Consider the following 21,066-nt stretch of genomic DNA (forward strand, 5'->3'; position numbering starts at 1 on the left):
GTAATGTTAAAACTAGCTATAAATGAAGAGTTAAGAATATTTCAGAAATGCATGATTATTTTAGTATCTAGCAGTAATACAAACATAACATAAATATCTGTTTAAGCAGCAAACAAGATCAAAGAGAAAAATGAAGAAAAAGACTTTACTTTTAGAAGCGCGCAAATACTGCTATTGTAAATGATTCTTAAAAATGCATTTTCTTACCTTTGTCAGGTTGACTGATTTTTCTGAAATTCTCATTTGATAGTTTATTACATTTTTAGTTTTTGAATGTGGAAGATTACCTATTAGAATTTAGATAACAATAATATATCTTTTAGAATCCTCATGGCTAGAAGATTTTCCCCAATTACTTAAATATTAAAATAAGCATTATAGATCCCAAAATATTCAGACTTAAATCATTAGTTAACTATTTATTAAAAAACTTAAATATCAAATAATATTATGTAAAGATTTATAAGAAAATTTTAATTCAGAAAAAAATCCAGCTTGGAGAATGGAAAGACAGAGGTAAATTTTGGATTTCCTTTTAATTGCTATAAAATATAGGGTGATTGTGACAAGGAAGTGATTTGCTTCTTTTGTGTTTACATTAAATGGCATCTGAGATTTTCTTTAACACAAAGACAAACTATATAACTGGCCTAAAAATCATGTAGATCATTAATTCCTATGAAAAGGTTATAGTGATTCAAGTATGGCTGAGAGCACTCGAGAATTTCAACCTAATATTCAGAAGTTTGTGCTTGGTGCAAGGTCTATATAAATGTTTACAACCAAAGGTCATGAAAATATGATGGTGTAGGAAAAAAATAATGACCTTCGAAGCCAGGAAGACCTGGGTTTGAATACCAGCTGCGGTACTTAAGTTGTGTTACAATGGGGTATTTACTTAAGTCTATGGTTGTAGTTTGGATCCATAAAATGGGGAAAATGATGTCTACCTCACAGAATTTTGATGCAATGTGATAGTATGTCTGTCACATGGTAGGCACCTGGAAATGTTAGTTCACTTTCACTGCTCTCCCACATCTCGCCAAGCACAATAGGACAACCACCCACAATCCAAAAGTTTATCATTCTAGCAGTAATGTTCAAAAATCTCCGGAATTGGGTATCTCTTTAGAAAGAAAATTTCTCCTCGCTCTCATTCTCTTAGGTGATAAGCAGAAGAAGCTAGATGTTTTGGGCAAATCCTTCACATGCTTTGTGGTTGAAGAGGTGGCTCTGAGATGAGGGTAAGGAAGGAACTCTGCCTGGAGTGTGGCCCGCAGTGCTCTGCTCTATTCACCCCAACACCCACTTCCCCGCTGAAATGAGTGTTTGCAGCAGCTTTTGTGCTGGGCTCACACTGCACACTGCATTGTTCACCCTTCAGATGTGACACTTACTGAATACAGAAAGGTAGAGAGAGATAGGAACAGGTGATCTCCAGATAAGAACTTCAAGGATTTCTATTATTATTATTAGGATTACCAGGGAGTTTTAGGAAAAAAATTATCACAGACTTGGATATTTCTCAGAAGCATGATGAATATACAAATTGCTAGTAGCACATTGATTAGGACAGACTACTTAATAGATACTTAGTATTACCTAAATGAAACCTAAAATTTTAAGTTTATCTAAAAACTAAAAAAACAGTAAATTTAGTAAAAAATTAATAATTTCATGTTAAAAAATGTATATACTAGTCATCAAATCATTTAACAAGCAGTAAAATTCTTTTAAAAACCCATCTGTGCATTTTGATAGGAACTAAAATTAGCATAAATCTTAATTTTAGAAAATATATCCAGTTTGCTTTATAGTCAGCCTGATGAAAAAACCTATGATAAACCAAACCAGAGATGTGAGCTGCAAGGAACCATGCTACATTTCCCCTTAATAATGGCTGAACTCTTTCATATTTGAAGTCATAAATGCAAAAGGCCATGTCCTATTTTAGAATCTTGAAGACAACTTAAATGTAGGATTGAAGAACCTGGATTTTCAAGCCTACTTCTCTGAGGTGACAGTGGAAAAGCTGCTTAACATTTCTGAGCCTCAATGTCTCATCTGTAAAAGGATTCCTTCCACAGGGTGCTATTAGGAGTAAATAGAAGTACTTGGCATAGTACCTAGCACAATGCAATTTTTAAACAAATTTATCTATTATTTTTGTTGTTATTACTATATGTTTGCACAGCTAAGTGAATATAAAGCCAATATACTTTTGATGGGTTTGAGGTTTTGAGTTCCTGATACGACTTTTGACTATGAAGTTCTCTTCAGCTAGAGAATGAACTATTCTGCTGATAGTCAGGAGGCATAATGCAGTATTAAAACTTGGCTGCATATTTTATAAGGGTGAAAAACATGAAGTTAGATGCATAGATGCTGTAGGTAGATACAGAAGGAGACAGTAATTGTGAAACTCAAAACTGAAAACTTGCTTCTGGTTTTAGAAGCAAAAAGATAGACTAGATTAACTGAAACGAGTAAAAAAAAAAACCCAAGATATATGGAAAAGTTTTTTTTTCTTTTCTATGTCTTTAAATCCTTACCCAAGGCTTTACTGATTTTAAAGAGAGGGGAAGGGAGGAAGAGAAACATGTGAGAGAGAAACATCAATTGGTTGCCTCCCATATGAATCGCTCTTTTCATGTCCTAAAACTGAAACTCTGCAGATGTTAAATACCAACTACCCAATCTCTCATCCTCTAACCCCAGATAACCATAATTCTGCTTTATGTCTCTCAGAGTGACTATCTCATTTGGGTGGAATCATACAATATTTTTCTAGGGGGAGCAGTTTTTACTCATTGTGAATAAAGCAGTCCAGGACAGTGATCCCTGACAGAGGGGAAATAAAAGAAGTGAGCCCTGTGATTCCCCCAGATTTCTCTTTCTGAAGAGGTTTTAAGCTGAAATGCAGAGAGGGTAAAGCCTGGGTAAAGAACAGGTGTGACCAATATAAAACAAATAGCAAGATGGTAGGGTCAACCCAAATGTATCACATTAAATGTAAATGTTTTGATCACCACAATTAAAAGTCAGAGATTTTTCAGACTGGATTTAAAAAAGCAAGGTCCAACTATATGTTATCTACAGAAAAACCACTCTAAATAGAAACACAAAAATGAATTGAAATTAAATGTATAAAAATGCCATTCAACCACGAATCACAAGAAAGCTGGAGTCTCCATATCATTATTAGGCAAAGTAGATTTCAGAAAAAGAATATTACCAGAGGTAAAGGGTCACTTAATAATAAGGGGTCTATTCATCAAGAAGATAAAACAATCCTAAATTTTTATGTACCCATTAGTAGACCTTAAAAATACATGCAGGAAAAATGATTGCAATGAAAGGAAAAATCAATAAATTGACCATTGTAGTCAGATATTTCAAAATCCCCTCTCAGTAATTGATTGAGCCAGAAGAAAACCAGTAAGAATACAGAAGATTTGACTAATATTATCAAACAAGTAAACTAATTGACATTTATAGAGCACTCTACTGAAGAACAGCAGAATATACATTATTTTCAAGTGCAAATGAAACATAAACAAGGTAGAACATATCCTGAGCCATAGAAATGTTTTAATAAAATTAAATGGATTAAATCATACAAAGTATGTTTTCTGATCAATATTGAATAAATTAGAAGACCATAATAAAAAGGTGTCTGGAAAGTCCCAACATATTTAGAAATTAAATATAAGACTTGTAAATAACATATTTGTGCCTATATCTATATTAGAAAAGAAGAAACATTTTCTTAAATCACTGACCTCAGCTTTTCACCTTAGAAATTAGGGGAGAAAAACAAAATACCCAAAGTAGACAGAAGAAAGAAGGTAATAAAAATAAAAGTGAAAAAAATCTACAAATAGAAAGCAAAATTGATAGAGAATATCAATGAAACCATAAGCTGGTTCTTTGAGAATATCATTAAAATTGATGTCAATCTATCAAGAATAAAATGGAAAGGGTAGAAATTATCAATCTCAAGAATGAGCTGATATAGCTTTAAGATCTACAGACACTAATAAAGAAATAATATAATCAAATTTATATCAATAACTTTGACTATACAGATGAAATAGACAAATTTTTTAAAAGATGCAACCTATTAAAGCTTATTAAAAATTAGATAACTTAAATAGCCTCATATTTATTAAAGAAATTGAATTTGTCATTAAAATCCTTCTCACAAAAAGCCCTTTGGGCCCAGAGGCTTCACAGGTGAGTCCTACAAAGCAACTTAGAATGATAATAATACTAATTTTACTTTTCTTGAAAATTGAAGAGGAGGCAATACATCCCAATACACTTTATGAAGCCAGTATTATTCTGATTCCAAAATCACAAAAAATAATTAGAAGAAAAGAAAACTACAGTCCAATATCCATGAATATATATATATATATATTCATATTCATATATATTCAATATATATATATATATATATTCTTAACCAAATGTTAGCAAATTGAGAAATTGAGTCAGGTAACACATTAAACATCCAATGCATCATGACCATGTCTAGGTTTTCTGAGGAATAAAAAGTTGATATAATAGTCAAAAAGCAATCAATGTAACTGACCATATTTACATATTAAAAAGTAGACAAATAAAATATATCAGATGCAGAAAAAGAATTTGACAAAGTTCAAACATGCATGTCTGATAAAAACTCAGCAAACTAGGACTAGAAACTAACTTATTTTTCCTGGTAAAGAACATCATACTTAATGGGGAAAAGCTGAATGCTTTTGCCCAAAGATCAGGAATAAAGTGAGAATGTACTTTCTTGCCACATTTATTCAATATTGCATTGGTGATTCTAGTCAGTGCAACCAGGAAAGAGGAAGAAATAAAAAGGAAACAGAAGGAAAAACAGAGAAACCCTTTTATTTATAAATGATGTGACCATCTATGTAGAACATTCTACAAATATTACCAAAAAATAAATAAGTAAGCAAGTAAATAAATAAAACCTACTCTAATAAATGAATTAAACAACATTACAGGGCAAGAGATTAATAGATAAAAATTAATTAAACACTCAGAATTTGCATTAAAGTTACTATTTATAATACCTTAAAATGTGATGTACTAGCAGATATTTTGACAAAAGATGTGCAAGATTTGTACACTGAAAACTATAAACTATTGCAGACAGAAATTAAGGAAGACTTAAATGGGGAGCTATATTGTGCTTCCTGATTGGAAGACTCAATATTGTGAAGATGTCATTTCTTATAAAATGAATCTAATAGCTTCAGGTTATTCCAAAGTCTCAATGGGATTTTTGGTAGAAGTTGACAAACACTCTAAAAGTTATGTGGAAAAGCAAAGGCATTATAATTGCCTAAATAACTCTGAAAAAGAACAAAGTTGGGTAACATACTTCAGATTTCAAGCTTTTTAATAAAGTTACTATAATCAAGAAGTATGGCACTAGCAGAAAGAGACAACTACCAGTAACAGACAGTAGAGAGCCTAAACATAGACCTATTCCTGTAAAGTCAACTGCAAAAGAAATTCACTGAGGGAATGAACATCTTTTCAACAAATGCTAGAACAGTTGGTTAGAGGTGGGGAGGAGTAGCGGGAAGGATTACAGAGGGCCATGAAGACACATCAGTTGGGGGTAATGAATAGGTTCATTATTGATTGTGGTGATGTTTTACAGGTGTTTATGTACGTCAAAACTCATCAAATTTTACTGTCAAAATATGTGTTGTTTATGTCAGCTATACCTAAATAAAACTATTAAAAATACAGAGAACAACTTTAAATGCCAGTAAAGAAAACAACCCCCAAACACATTTTTTTTCTACTTAAAAGCAAATCCAAGAATATATATAGCTGAATGGCACAAGAACATGTGAGTTTTTAATAAATCAGGCAGAGCTCACTAAACCAAAATGCTAGTCACTCTGAAACAGCAGGCAATTCTGATCTCTCTGGAGGGGAGCCTATTCTTCCCGTGAGCAGCTAGGGCATCACCTATTTTCTGGGGAGTGCTTCACTTTCTTTCACGAAAACCTGCCTTCTTTATGTTTTAGTATTTTCTTCAGGTGATCAGGCAGAGGACATTAATAACTGCATATTTAATGAGCTGAAAACAAACCAACAAAAAAAATTGAGGATTTTACTCATGAAAATCACAATCAGAAACTATTTGATCAGGCCTGAGAAACCTTTTCATTTAAAGGAAACTGTCTTAGCTTACCTGTTTTTGTCAGAGGGTGGTTGACTAGTTGCCGGATTACACTGTTTTCTGATGACCTCAAAAGTAGCACAATATCAGTTGGAAGAGTGTCTCTATTTTTAGCTAAGAACCCACTTGCATTATATAGGACCTGTTGATAAAGTATGTTATCATCGTCACAATCAGTGTCACTGTCACATCATCATCAGTAGATATTTATTGAGAGTTTACTCTGTGCCGAGTGACAGGTATACAGAGATTTATCGAAGGTAGTCCCTTATAACCTGGTTGGAAAAGCAAACCTCTCCCTGTTTACAGTAAACCTTGTCAGAGAACGATTCATCTCACTGATTTTATTTGGATTGAAATGAAAAGAGAAGTCTGATTCCTCCCATTTGGTGCATTTCCGACAGGTTGAGGGTGGCGTGCAGGAAGTGCACAGGGGCCACCCAGGCATTCTGATCTCTGTGATAATCGGTTCACTGCAGCGAATTGGTCACTACACACTTTGTCTCCAAAATAGTGTGGTCTAAGTCCACTGTGGGTGCTCACGTTTCTGGCACTACCAAATAATTTAAAGACTTTCTAACGATCAGTGTAACCCAAAGATTTCTGTAAGATGGCTATTGTTATGAACTGAATTGTGTTCCTCTAAAATTATTATGTTGAATCCCTAGCCTCTACTGTGACTGTTTCGAGAGAGAGAGCCTTTGAGCAGGTAACAAAGGTGAAATGATGTCATAAGGGTGGGGTCTTAATCCCATAGGACTGGTGCCCTTATAAAATGAGGAAGATACATCAGAGATCTGTCTCCCTTTGCCCTCACTCACATGCACACAGAGAAAAGGAGATATGAGGACAGAGCAGAAAGGCAGTTGTCTTCAAGCCAGGAAGAGAGGCCTCACCAGACACCAACCTTGCTGGCAACTTGATTTTGGACTTGTAATCTCCAGAACTGTGAAAAAATAAATTTCTGTTGTTTAAGCCCCCCTAACTGTGGAGTTTTTGTTATTATGGCAGCCCCAGCAGACTGATACAGTTACTAAAAAGTAGATAAAGTGATCATAGGCAATCGTTAATGGCTGTTTTAAAGGAGGCTTTAAAAAAATCAGATGCTAAAAATCATCAGAGAGGCTATACATATAATATTGAGATTTTTTGTGTGTGACAAGTCTGGGGAATATTACAGTTCTAGTAAACTAGAGTGCTCAGTGTTCAGCATTATTTTATTTTGTTTATACATTTTTAAGTCATTGCATTCTTTCCTGATTTTAATATCTTCTTAGTCCTCCCATATTTATAACATCATTGTGAGGGAATGACCTGTTATCCTCTGCAGAAGGGAAGGAAAATGTCCTCTGGGTGCTGAGGTTTGCTCTGGTGTGGGAATGTGTATCTAGTGATGCACAAGCATTTCTTCTTCTAACTATGCACCAGTCCATTAGCCAATTTCATCTACCTGGGTTAGCTTAGCTCCCTGACCATACCTGCAGCCTGGCACCTCCTCCTGTTGGGAGGGAGGAGAGACAAAGGCTGCAGTGAAGAGAGAAGTGCCTAATGTCTGAAAAAATGCAGTTTATAATAGACATTCCCAGCTATCACTAACAGAAGGAAAAACTAGGTACCCACTGTTAACAAATCTTACCCAAAGCCAGATGTCAGCATCAGAAAGACAGGCTGTTCAAGGCATGTCTCTTTCTTTTCCTTCTTGTTTTCCCTTAGTTTCTTAATAAAAATTCCCTAAAAAAACTATTATCTTGTGTTTGCTGAACTAAGAAGGATTTCTTTTTCCTTCCTTCCCTCCCTCCCTCCCTCCCTCCCTCCCTCCCTCCCTCCTTCCCTCCCTCCCTCCCTCCCTCCCTCCCTCCCTCCCTCCCTCCCTCCCTTCCCTTCCTTCCTTCCTTCCTTCCTTCCTTCCTTCCTTCCTTCCTTCCTTCCTTCCTTCCTTCCTTCCCCTTTGCCAGATGCTAGAAGTGGTCACCTTGGAGTGGGAGTGGCTGCAGAAGGACAGGGCAGACTGCAGGAAGCTGGAGAGCAGAGTTGGGGGTAGACAAGGGACAAAACAGGTGGCTATCTCACTGTAACCATCTATGTATATTTTGGGCCATCATTTCACACCTACCCTGATCATTCAACAACAGACTAAAGAGAAATTCATAATTCTTCAAAGTTCTTACCTTTCCTGCAAAATGGTGAATTCCAAAACTAAGTTCCATTCTTTTGGGCCTCCAGAAATACTGAGATTTTAGGTTATCTTCAAATTTTTCTATAGAAAAAAATTGAACTCCAATTTCAATTATGCAGGAGATCCTCAAAAAATACAGATTGACAGAATGATCCCTTTCTCAATAAAATGGACAATGTGCAGTACAAGAAAATTCTACATAGCTAATATATGCAGGTATGGAATATATTTATAAATGGTAAGGCAAAACTCAATATCATGAATTCTACCATTCCGTTATAATTCAGAGCAGTAGTTTTCTAACCTGAGCAAGTATCAGAGTCCCCTGGAGAGCCTATTAAAAACACAGATTGCCCCCTGGCTGCTGTGATGGTGCACCAGTGGTTGAATGCTGGCCTGAGAATCAAAGGGTTGCCAGTTCAATTCCCAGTCAGGGCACATAGCTGGGTTGCAGGCCAGGTCCCCAGTAGCAGGTATGTGAGAGGCAACAACACACTGATGTTTCTCTCCCTCTCTTTCCCTCTCCCTCCCCTCTCTAAAAAATAAATAAATGAAAAATCTTAAAAAAAACACAGATTGCCAGGTCCTACCCCCAGAATTTATTTCCTTCCCATTAGCTCTTTTCAAATTCTAGAACTTCCTTTTGCCTTGTCTTCTAATTTCTAAGGTCATTTCTGACCTATGGTGGGGGTCTGCCATAAAGTAAGGAGAAGTTCAATGTCTAAACTTACTTAATTTGTCACAAAATTTTTCACCCTATTCTAAATGTTCACTAGTCCAGGTATTAGATCCAAAGCCTTGTCTTTAAGGCTCTGCAGGCTTTATGACAGCAATTTCCTTCCAAACAATTACAAATCTATTTTTAGCCATTCAGAATTAGATGACTGTATCAAAAATGATGTAGACATACTGGATTTAATACTCACCTATAAGAGTCTGGTCAGTGGCCTTGGGAAATCTACTTTCTTCATCGAGGAGGGATAGTAAACCCATTGGCTTCTGCAGAAACATATCTAGGAGGGGCCGGTTATCTTCATATTCAATAACTCTGGCATCAATATCCTCATTTACATATTCATTCTGTAACAGGAAATGAGACATACAGAAAAATTCACATTACCAATTCATTTAAAACTTTGTGAATAACATGTAGCTTTATAGTAATAACCTAAACCCCTACTTTACACAGTATAATAAATCACTCCCTCTGACCTTACCTTTAAACTGAGGGTGTCATATTTTTCTCTCTTCAGAAATGGTAGTTCATTAAAGTCAGTACTGATTCTGCTCTGGATAGTAACAAAAAGTTTCTAGTTGCTATACTACAATTACAGACAATTAAGGTTTCAAAACGTAAGGGAGTATTGATGAGCAGTGACAAAATTATGTTCCAGAATTTATAGAATATCAATTAAGTATATTTTAGGGTTATACTTTCCCCAATCCAAGCCTTTCATCTAGTTCCAGATATGAATCTCTTACAAACATTTACATAATGTTTCAGTCATAACAACATGTACTTCGTTAGAGTAGACAGCTGTGGATCACAAAAACAACAAATGGATTTAGAACCAAGAACAAACAGGTTTGTATCTGGGGTCTGCCACTTAGCCAGCTGTATAATCCTTCAGAATTTTCACACTCTCTAAGCTTCCATTTTTCTCATCTACTCACATCTCATCAACAATGAACAACTCGGTGGAGCTCATGATATTCATCTAACAAAGTAAAAATATCTGGTACATTAATAATAATTTGCCGTTGAGTATATTTAAGATGCATAAAATAAAAAACAATGAACAACAGTTACTTTTCGATCATGGTTCCAGAACAACATAGGTTTGATGATCTCTTTTGCAAAAGAGACATGAAGAATTATGCGATTGTGTGTTTCTATACCTTTGCCTTCTTGCTCTGTCCCTACTTCACAGTCTGTAGAAGAGAGGACACACATGACATCTGCATGATGACTTGCAGCAATGTTCACATGTAGGGGACTCACCGGTTCTCAGGTAGGAAAGCAGCTCTTACTGGGAAGTGTATCAGATAACCACCGACTGAGGAAGAATGTCCCTGCTCTGCTCACAAATTAAAATTACTGGCTATTTTTCTTTAAATGTTTAATTTTAATTTTATATATTTTATGTTTTTAAATTCATTAAACACCATATAAGAAGGATGGGAGTAAAGGACAGAAAACTGTACTTGAACAATGATTAAAATAAAATTAGAAAAGAAAAAAAAAAGGACTGTGTTAGTTAATAGACAAAAAGATGTTAAATCAAACTCCTTGTCTGCAATGAGTTTAAAGTATACAAGTATCTTGACTGATAAGTTTAGTAAATACATATTCAAAATGCAAGGTAAGATGTGACAGACAAATGCTGTGCACCATGCACTACAAGAGTTCAGAGAGAGAGAGAACTTGTGTGTGGCAACTTTATGGAGGAATTAGGTCAATGGCAGGTGGGGCATTTGATAAGCAAAAGTTTTAGCCACTACTTTCAGAACCTTATGATACTGAAATCTCATTTCAAGGGTGTCACCAGGAAAAAAGGTACATGTGCATTTTTAAATAAAACAAAGTCTAATACATAAAAATGAGACAGAACCAGCTGGTCTAAAAGGCAGGTTACCTGAAAGATATTTAGTTTAACCAGTTCTTAAAAAAATGGGAACAATGTTTTGAAGTTTCATAGTTTTCTCATTGGAAGGTAACCTTGGAGCAGTATGCAGACCTACAATTACTTTACTATTAGATACATTATGCAGACAGCATGTTATAGCTTAAATGGCAATTGCAAAGTTCAAAGGCGGTTTTGTATGTTTTATATAGAAAAAAATCAATATCAGACCTTTATATTGATTAAGGTCTGAATCAATGCATTTGTCTTCTCTATTTGTGTGGCAAAATCCACGGCATGCTTTTGTGGCAGGCCTTACAGGCACAGATGAGGAACTTGGAAACAAGGGGATCCCCTTTCAGATACTTGTTAGTATTACGAACTCCAGGCACACCAATGGAGAAAAATGCTATTACTCAGATTTATAAAGCACTTTCAGTAAAACGATCATGACTAAAACAACATATTATATATTTTTACAGCAGCTAAGATCTCAAAATGCTTAGTTGTTTTTAAGCATATGTAGATAAATGAAGCTCATCTACCTCCTCAGAAAGTCCTCTGCTTTGCCCTGTGCATTAAAACTACATTTAAAGCAGATGAAGGAAGTTATTAACTACAGTGAAGCTGAGCTGTTTAGCATATGTAACCCCTATTCTGTTCAGATTGCATGAATTCTCTTTTGAAAAAGGTTGGATGAATTATCATTTACAGAATATATCAAGGAGGCAAGGAAACCTCATCTCAGCCAAAGTCTCCCTTGTTTTTCATGGAATTTCGAGTGTGGGTTGTGAAAGGATGCACTAGCAAGCAAGCCCACAGAAGGTGCACTTCCATAGCTATAGGTCTTAGACAATAAACTTAAATATTTTGGGCCAGCCTGTGATTTCAGGAGAGTTTTGAGATGACTAAATTGAGTCTTCAGACTCATAGAGTAGTGTGGAAGGGCGTTTACCACAGGCTGAGAGAGGCTGTAAGCCTGGCAGGAGAAAAATTTAGTGTAGATTACTCAGCACAGATTAATAACACAATAAAGGCTTGATTCTCATCATTCAGGTCTCATGTCCTCAGAGAGACCTTCTCTTATTTCCCAAACTAAGTCAGCAACCCTGCTTCCTAAACTGGTCACTCTCTTGTGTGTAAACTCTCTTAAAGTTTAGCCCACTTATTTTTACAGTGAACATTTTTTATATTTAAAAGTAGCCAGCTGGACTCATTTTGGATGATTCCAATTTTGTTGGCAACATCCAAAGCATCACAGGCAAGAGCCAGTTGAAAATATGCCTTCTTCCCTCCATCAGGCCTGATGAGGGTGTTGATGTGGGCCACGTCAATGTCACAGAGCCTCTTCGCAGCCTGTCTGATGTGGTGCTCGTTGGCCTCGGCATCCACAATGAACACAAGTGCACCGGTGTCTTGTCTTCTTCGTGGCTGACTTGGTAGTCGGGGGAACTGGGTGATGGCATAGCAGTCAAGCTTGTTTCTCCTGGGGTCATTCTTTAGAGGGTAGTCAGGCTGCATTCCAAGCCACAGTGTCCTGGGCCATTGGAAGGCAGGTGATGTTAATTCCTCCCTCCCTCCCTCCCTTCCTTCCCCCTCCCCCTCCTTCTTCTTTTCCTCCTTCTCCTCCTCCTCCTCTGCCTTCTCCTCCTCCTCCTTTGTGGCTGTGGATGCCTTTCAGCACTGCTTTCTTTGCTATCAAAGACTTTGTTTTAGCTTTGGCTTGAGGAGGAACAAGGGCTTCCTTCTTCATTTTTGGCACCATCTTTGTGAAAGGGTCCATTTTTTTAATGCTTCTACCCATTTCAAATCACGGGAGGAAGAATGTATGGGATTTATATCAAGAGATGGTATTTGAAATTCACCTAGGTGTGTGGCACTATCTCTGTATAGATTGTAAAAGATGCCATGTCCTAAAATTCTTCAAATATTTTAGGAGCACCTGCTATGTGTATGTTCTTGGGTAGACAGGGGAGGGTAGAAATAAAGATGAAAAAGATAGAGTCCCTGTCCGTTAAGGCACAACAAAGATGTTCTCTCTGTCTGGTAGATGTTCTCTCTGTCTGGTAGATGTTCTCTCCCAACTTGGAAGACACATTCTAGAGTCTCTTTGCTTTTGGTATATTCTCTCTTTCATTCACTCCGTCTTTTAGAACTATATCCTTCCTGTTAGGGGGTCTCTGTTGCCTCCAGTTGCCACTGTCTGTTACCACTGCCACCTGCCTCAGTGCTACTCTTCTTTCAAGTTTCCCTCTTTCCTGCCTTATGTTCATTCTCCTTGGCTTTTCACATGAAAAAAAAACTGTCTCTCTCTCTCTCTCTTTTTGTCCCTCCCTTCCTCTCCTTCAAATACATGGAGCAACCTTTTCTTCTGCATGAGCGGTGACTTTGTCAGGCTCTGATTCTTCTCAACTTTACTTATTTGTTTGTTCATGGGAAGAACCCAGGACAGGGATCAGAAGAACTGCATTGTGGTTCTGGCTTTGTTTCACCAGCCTGCAACCTTGGGCAGGTCCCAGGGAGCCATTTTTATATGTGAAATAGAATCTATTTAGGTTTCTTCTGGTTCTAACATTTCAAAATGCCAAAACAGCCTCAAAGTGTTGTGAAATTTAATTAATAAATAAATGTCAGTTGACAAAAGATTTGCAAGGGGAAAGAAACCACATAAACACATCCACTCCTTGAAGTCTGTCTTTTGGTAAAAGAATCCCTACTCACCAGCTGTTCATATGAGTATACACATTTACAAAAACATTTCCCAGAGCAGACAGAAAACATGGAGAAGCTACTCATTGACAAAAATCCTCATTCTGAGAGAAACATTTTAAAGGCTGAAAATCTAGGATTTAGAGTGTTATTAGTACTCAAAGTAAAGTCAGTATGTTTATTATAGTGAAAAAAGAAACTTTTGCCACCTTTTATTTTGAAATAATTTTGAACTTAAAGAAAAATAGCAACAATGGTACAAAAAACTCTCATGTGCCCGTCACCCAAATTCCTCAATTGCTAACATTTTATCACATTTTCTTTCATTCTCTTTTCTGTATATATTATTTTTAGTAATAACATTTTGCTGAAGTAACTATTTTAAAAAACTAAAAATGGACAAAACAAAGTATAATACATGTGTTTAAAATCTAAACTCTTGATGTAAAGTAAAATGTATAATTTGAAATCTATTTCTTCCTGTATTTTCCATTCAAAACTGGTATCAATGATTCTGTTGATTTTTATGTTAACATTAATGGCAAGCCACAAGAATGTTGTTTATGATTGACTCAAGGTGACATAGGTCATTAATTCAGAATCTGACAAGTAACCTAATGAGAAAGTAGTCTGGGTAATTCCTAATAAAATATACACATTTTATTTCACACACACACACACACACACACACACACACAATGAATTTCAGAGGAAGGAATTTTAAGTGGTGCTCTCCAGAGCATTTTCTTTTTCAGAAAAAGAGTTACACAAGCCTTGTTAAGAAGAAAGGTCTTTTTGTGTATGACACCTATTTTTGAAAGCTCTTTAAAAGTCATAAAGAATTTTACAAATTTTTATTCTATTGACTTAAGGTACTGGCTTAAGATAAGGAGGTATTTCAGTTGGAAATTCAGAAATGTAATTTTCTGTATATCTCTATTACCTGAAACTATTTCTCCTTTGCTGTCATGCTTAAATCTTTACCATTATTTTTTACTTCCATTTATCAACAGCATGTATTAACCTCATATATAGAAACTTCTAGCAGTCATATGGATCTATGCTTCTAGTTATACATCTCATTGAAAAGAATCTTTTACATAATTAAAAGGTTATTTAAAAGATTATCAAATTATCAAAATAACTACCACAAATCCCCACATCATCTTAAGGGTGCTGACCCAACTTCATCAATGGAAGAGAGAGAGACTGTGTGCAGCACAGTGTTGAGCGAGGGGTGACGTAGACAAGGAACCCAAAGGGCTGCCTGCAAGAGCTCAGGGAGAGGAAGACATATCCACAGCCAGGAGCTGCTGCAGGGCTGCTTGCTCCACATGTATCTTACCATTGGGATGTCAAGTTCCATACCCTCCTAGTATGTGAGGGGCTTAAGGAACACTTGTATGTGATCTCAAACAGTAACCTAAGTCTTGGCTGAGCATTTAAAAAAGAATACATGTTGTATCAGAGGTTTCTTAAATGTATGTCTATTTTAGAGCTTAAAAAAATGCCTATAAAATAGCTTTCACCACCGTAGCACACATATGACTTGTTTAATAAGGAAGAAATTTGGATATAAAATAAAAATTCGCACTTTGCAAGCAAAACAATTTGAACACATTTATGAGGTTCATTTTGAATCACCCACACATTTTTTATCCGATGACTGATTTTTACTTTGTGATGTTGAACTTAAAAAAGTTGAAAATGTAGATATTATATAATAGAATAAACTTTTATTCTTTGTAATTACCACAAATTATGTTTTAGAGCCCACATTCAAAAATCTTAAATGCTTTAATCTTTAGGATGTGAACAGCTGGAGATGAAAGTGATACACATCATTTTCAGCCAGAGAAGCCAGAGCCATAATTGCAGTTATGGTTTCCATTCTAGGCTGTAAATAATTTCCTCCCTATAAAATGACTTCTGACTCTTAATTCTAAACCCACAGGCACATATATAAGTGATATACATAACAATTTATCCTCATACAAAAATAAATGTTAATAACTCACTTTAAAAATGAGCTTCAGTTCAGTTAACAGACAGAAAAATGAGCAACACTAATGGACAAGAACGCTTATCCTAGGTATAAACAGGCATGTAAGGAAGTAGAGTGAGTCTTTAGGATTCTAGAACAATGCTTTGTAGTATCATAATGGCCTTAAAGAACAATAGTATTTGTTCCAATTCTAATCATGTCCATAGGTGATTGGTTAATGGCTGACATGCATTCTCCTTGATTTGAAACATAAACTTGTAGGGAACAAGGTTCATTTTTTGATATGTTTATATTATAATGATTATACCATAGTGCAAAATTTAGACAAAGGACAAAGCCCATCACTGCAGCACTAACAAGACTCTACCTTGAAGAGAATTTCAAGATTTCTATCACACCTGTTTACTTTGAGCTCTCTTGATAAACTGAAAATAAATCACCCCACCCCCGCCACCTGAGCCAATCTTGGTTACATAATTGTTGTGGAGATTTGTTGGGGGCACTTGCAGACAGATGCCACCTGAATCAGAAATGGATAACTTGTTTGATGCCTTTTGAGCTGCTAACTAAAGCTTTTTGAAAAATATGGAAATAGTGTGCATCAATATAACTCTACACACATGTAAAAGGAAATATGAACATTCTGTGAAATGAGTACAATTGAAAGAAAAATCACATGCCTTCTAGTTGCAACTCATTTAGAAGAGTTTGAGTCTGGGATTTTAAAAGTTTACAATTATACTCCTCATTGTCTATCTGCAGGGGTGGGGACCTGGATTGTCATCTAATGTTCAAACTATTGTTTTCAGATGCAATCATCCCTTTAAATTTTATTAAAGTCAATAAATATAAAATGGTTCTTCTAGTGCCAAGAAAGTATGGGAGCTTCAGATATTATGAAATACTAAACTCCAGGAAATTTTCAGGAGCTATATAGTATACATGTAAGAAATATAATGCTACCATAGACCAGTTGTCTTAGATATTCTAAATATCTAGATAATAATAAGAAAAAAGGACACAAGTCTCGATGTTCTTGGTTGGGTATTGAGATTCCAAGATATACAATTTATATCCACAGAAAAGTAGGTTTTGAGGAGAAAGGAGGCACAGCTGCCGGTGAGTTAAAAGTGCAGTTCCCAGATTTAAGGACATGTTCAAAAATAATTTGAATGGTTAGTTGGAGGCAATCATTCCAAGAAACGTGAAACTATCCACCCAGCAAGCCATGGATTAGGTCACTGTCATCAATTCTTTCACTGAACATGTTTTCCTGTAGTCCATTATTTTTTTAATGGTAAGTAAAATGAAATGGTATTCAAAATACCTTTGTAATCAAATTTGCTGGAGTGTCCCAGTGTATATTACACACAAACTGAACAGGATAAATAAGGAAGTGCTTTCAGCAAATCTGTTTTTATGTTTCAGTGTCGTAGGACTGCCAATAAAGATAGTATTTGTTGGTTTAAGCAGTACCAGAGTTGTTTTATTTGTGAAGACGCTGCCTGAGGTAGGTTGTGGTTTGCTCAGACTGGCCAGATCCTTTGTACGGACACAAAATTGAGAACAGTACATCTTACTGATGAGCAACAATGGCTTTCTTACATGGAGGAGCTCTGAGTTAGGTCAAACCTATGAATATGTTCTACCAAAACAAGTGTGACCATGACTTTAATTAATGACTTGGCTTACAAGCTCTTTCTCATTTATAGAAATTAGTGTGAGTGTGCTCTCTTTCTCTGTGACAGTCAACATATACAACTACAGTTAGTATTTCTCAGTTGCATATTTTTGCCTTTACAGGAAGTGATAGTGAAAGAAAAACAACAACATATACACCCACATGTTAAAGTCAACAGAATCACTGCTCCTGTATCCACCAGATCACATATTTATCACACACTCAGCTGCCAATACCTGCTCCTTAAGATCATGAAGCAGGGGTTCTTGAGTAGTTACCCCTAAAAAATCACTTGAAAGAATTGGGAATGGCTTTAATTCCTCAAAATGTTCTGTATAATCCTGGATCCTAGTTAAAATTTTAATTTGTTGAGGACAATTTTGAGTTGTTTTGTTTTGAAAACCTCTCAAGGATATATATTTTACAGGGTCTTATAGAACAGTTTCATTTGTAGCCAGCCCAAAGACAAAACAATAAGGAGCATATAATCATGGATAGAATTCAAGACTGCTAATCAAAGTAAATTGTAAATTGTAACATTACATGAAAAATAAAAAAAAACAAGTAATAATTGAAAGATCTGTACATTGGTTTAAAGGCTAATTCCAATAAACCAGGTTCTAATCTCAACCTCCAAAAGAGGAGAATAACAGAGGTCTACCTACAAAAGCTGTTAATGAATAGATGGGGAATACACAAAGAGAGAAACCTTGTCCTGTGAAGCAGGTAATTCTAATAAATTTCCTACCAAAAAGTCCAAACCAAAAGTTTGTTTTACTTGTTTCAGTCTCTGGTTAGAATGAATTCTGTGAACACTGTGAGGCATTAAAGCAAGATGAACTTAATTAAATAAATATTTATTGAGCAACTGTTATGTGACAGGGTCAGGGATAGAACTCTGAGGGAGCTAGCATTTAGGACAGTAATGCTCAATGTTGGTTGAATATTGGATATATGTACACTGGTAACCTTAAAAAATACTGTGCCTGGGTCTCATCCCAAGAGATCTGATTTAATTGGTCTGGGACAGGGTCTGGGACAGGGTCTGGGCATGGGAATTCTACAAAGATTCTCAAGTGAATTTAATATGCAGCAAGGGTTGAGGGCCATTGGTTTAGGGGATGTTGCAGGAGGCATAAAGGAAGAAACCATTCAAAAAGAGGAGAAACAGAAAGATGGTGTTGACATTGTCAAAGGAGGGGCTTTCCAGAAATAAGAATCTGTCAACAGGGCTGAAAATTACAGAAAGACGAATGATATGGTGAGTAAAATGTTGCTGATACTAATGACTGGTTAGATTAGGAAGGGCCATTCCAATGGAGTGGGAGAGGTCAGAGCCAGATGCTGTAAGCTCAGTGTACTAGGTGGGAAAGAAAGCAATATAATGCCATGAATATTGAATATGCTTTCAAGGAACTTGGCTGTGAAGGGAAGAAAGAGGGTCTGGAGATGAGAGTTTGGCAAATACAGATTAAAATCTTAAATTTATGTCCATTTTTGTTTTGGCTTAAGAAATCTCAAGGTCTAAACATTTTCTTTTGTGACTGCTGTCTTCAAAATGCAATTTCAAAGTTAAATCTCAATAAACCTAATATTCTGATTCAAAAAAGGTTCATGTACCTCCAATGTACTTCACATTTAAACAAAAACTTCAGTTGTAATCTCTAAACACAAGACAATTAATATTATTTAAAGGAGACAAATGACATCATGAATATAACTTTTAGAATTGATAAAATATTTGAAATAATCTTCATACTACATTTTTGTTGAATGCAATTCAAGCAAATCTGTTTTTTTTTCCTCTAAGGAAGAACATTTTTGGGGCTGCCTCATAAATTACACATTATACCCTGACAGCACTACTGTTTCATGGAATTTGCATCAAACCCATTATCTTGTGTTGTGTTGCTTAGTTACTGGAATTCTGAAGTTTAATGCATTTTAGATGGATATTTAAATTTCAAACAGAATTCCAGCAATGCAGTCTACAGAAAGAGAAACAGTTGGATACATACATCTTAGATTTTCAAAGGAAACTTCCTTCTTTGCAAGGGTGCAGGCTTGCTAAGTTTTGGAGAAGGGTGCATGGATTTTCAATGCAGGACATTTAAGACACACTAAGTTCATATTAGTTTTTTGGCTTGTGTTTGTTTTTACAATGGGAATGGAGGGGGAAAATCTTTTCTCTGTCTTTATTAAATGTTTGAGGCTTTAAATCTGTGATTCAGGTTCTGCTTCAATGTACATAACATAGACATGCATGCATCTTTGTAGTACATCAACTTACCTGTTCCCATGCAAACACGTGTTGATTGAAATAATACTGAATTTGTTCATTTGCAATGTTAATGCAAAGCTGCTCAAAGGAATTTTTTTTGAAATTTTCAAAGCCAAATATATCCAGAATGCCAATGCTCAGTTCATCACCATTCCCACTGGAAAATTAGAGAGATATTATTTTGAGTTCTTACTTTGTTAAGAGGTAATGTGAAGCAGGTTATCTCAGAGTATGTTTTTGTGATTTAGCTAAAAACTACTACCAGCATACACAGTTAAAGTGAAATTTTTTATTGAAAATGTTTCCCTCCAGAGAACTTAAAAGAAAAATTAGGTAGCATCAATTTTAATATGAAAATGGTCAATATTTTCCTTGTACTTAGAAACCACTCCTACACTATCATATATCCTTAAACAAAAGAAACTTTTTTTCCTATGGGTTTATGAGCACATGATTACAGACCTGAGTGAGTCATGATTCATGGGGAAAACCAGGCTCTCTCAGAACACAGCAAAAATATGTTCAAGAAAAACTATACCCCCCAACAAATTCTGTGAAAGAGCAACAATGAAAACATCTTGCTAAAAATATTTTAATTATTTTAAAGAATCATTATGTGTTGTTGGGTTATTCATTCATAATTTTTAAAATATAGAACAAATGATAACCCAAAGAAAGTTGTGCATATGAAACAGGATAGTAGGAAGCTAGGAAAATTCCTTGGTAAGTGGAACAGGGAAATGGAGACCTGTAACTAAACAAACTGGTTGAGCAATTTGCGGCCAGATATAAAAGGTCACCCCCTGAGGATAACATCTGAGCCTCAGTTGTATTTCAGCTCCAGGCCCAGAAAAGCAGCAAAACCAGGTGGGCGACAACAACGCCAGGATGGACTGCAATGACTAATGATCCCCTGACCTGGCACTGATCACAGCCCTGAAAGGACACACTTGGAAAACTGATGAATATTCTGCTGAAACCTTCCTCCCCTGAGACCTCCCCTAAGGTTCCTGCCTGAAAGAAAGAGATAAAAGCCTCAAGACAAAGGACCCACAGATCGTGCTCTCCCTCTGGGGAGCAGCCTGAGTCATTCATTCCCTTACCTCTCCTCCCACACTTCCTTCCCCACAGGCATGAGTCTCCTGAACTCGAAGGCAATGGGCAACTGGCAGCTTGTCCCAGGCTAATCCCCTGAACTTGTCCCTAAAGCCCCCTTTTCTCTGACTTCCCAGTGACCTAAGGCAGCCCATCCTAGGCTCTTCTGTTGCTTCTATGCTGAACCCCTCCTCGGTTCACTGTCCCAGCTTTAATAAAAGTGCCCTCAGAGTCACCCACACTCGTGCTGTGAAGTCTTTCGGACACAAAGTCAA

The 21,066-nt window shown here is 36.1% G+C and overlaps 1 protein-coding gene across 1 annotated transcript in view; it reads right to left on the bottom strand.

The window, feature by feature from the left end:
* The window catches only part of MYO3A (myosin IIIA), a 203,556-nt gene that overhangs the window by 61,916 nt on the left and 120,574 nt on the right, over window positions 1-21,066 (bottom strand). The window contains exons 18-22 of the mRNA XM_045858071.1: window positions 19,706-19,853; window positions 9,323-9,476; window positions 8,389-8,477; window positions 6,233-6,362; window positions 208-287 (exon numbers count right to left, since the gene is read on the bottom strand). Of these exons, the coding sequence (XP_045714027.1) occupies window positions 208-287; window positions 6,233-6,362; window positions 8,389-8,477; window positions 9,323-9,476; window positions 19,706-19,853 (601 nt within the window). The remainder of the gene's footprint in view (window positions 1-207; window positions 288-6,232; window positions 6,363-8,388; window positions 8,478-9,322; window positions 9,477-19,705; window positions 19,854-21,066) is intronic.

Source organism: Phyllostomus hastatus, unplaced genomic scaffold, assembly GCF_019186645.2.
Source record: "Phyllostomus hastatus isolate PE091 unplaced genomic scaffold, TTU_PhHast_1.1 phas_scaffold_1674, whole genome shotgun sequence".
NCBI classification, from domain to species: Eukaryota; Metazoa; Chordata; class Mammalia; order Chiroptera; family Phyllostomidae; genus Phyllostomus; species Phyllostomus hastatus.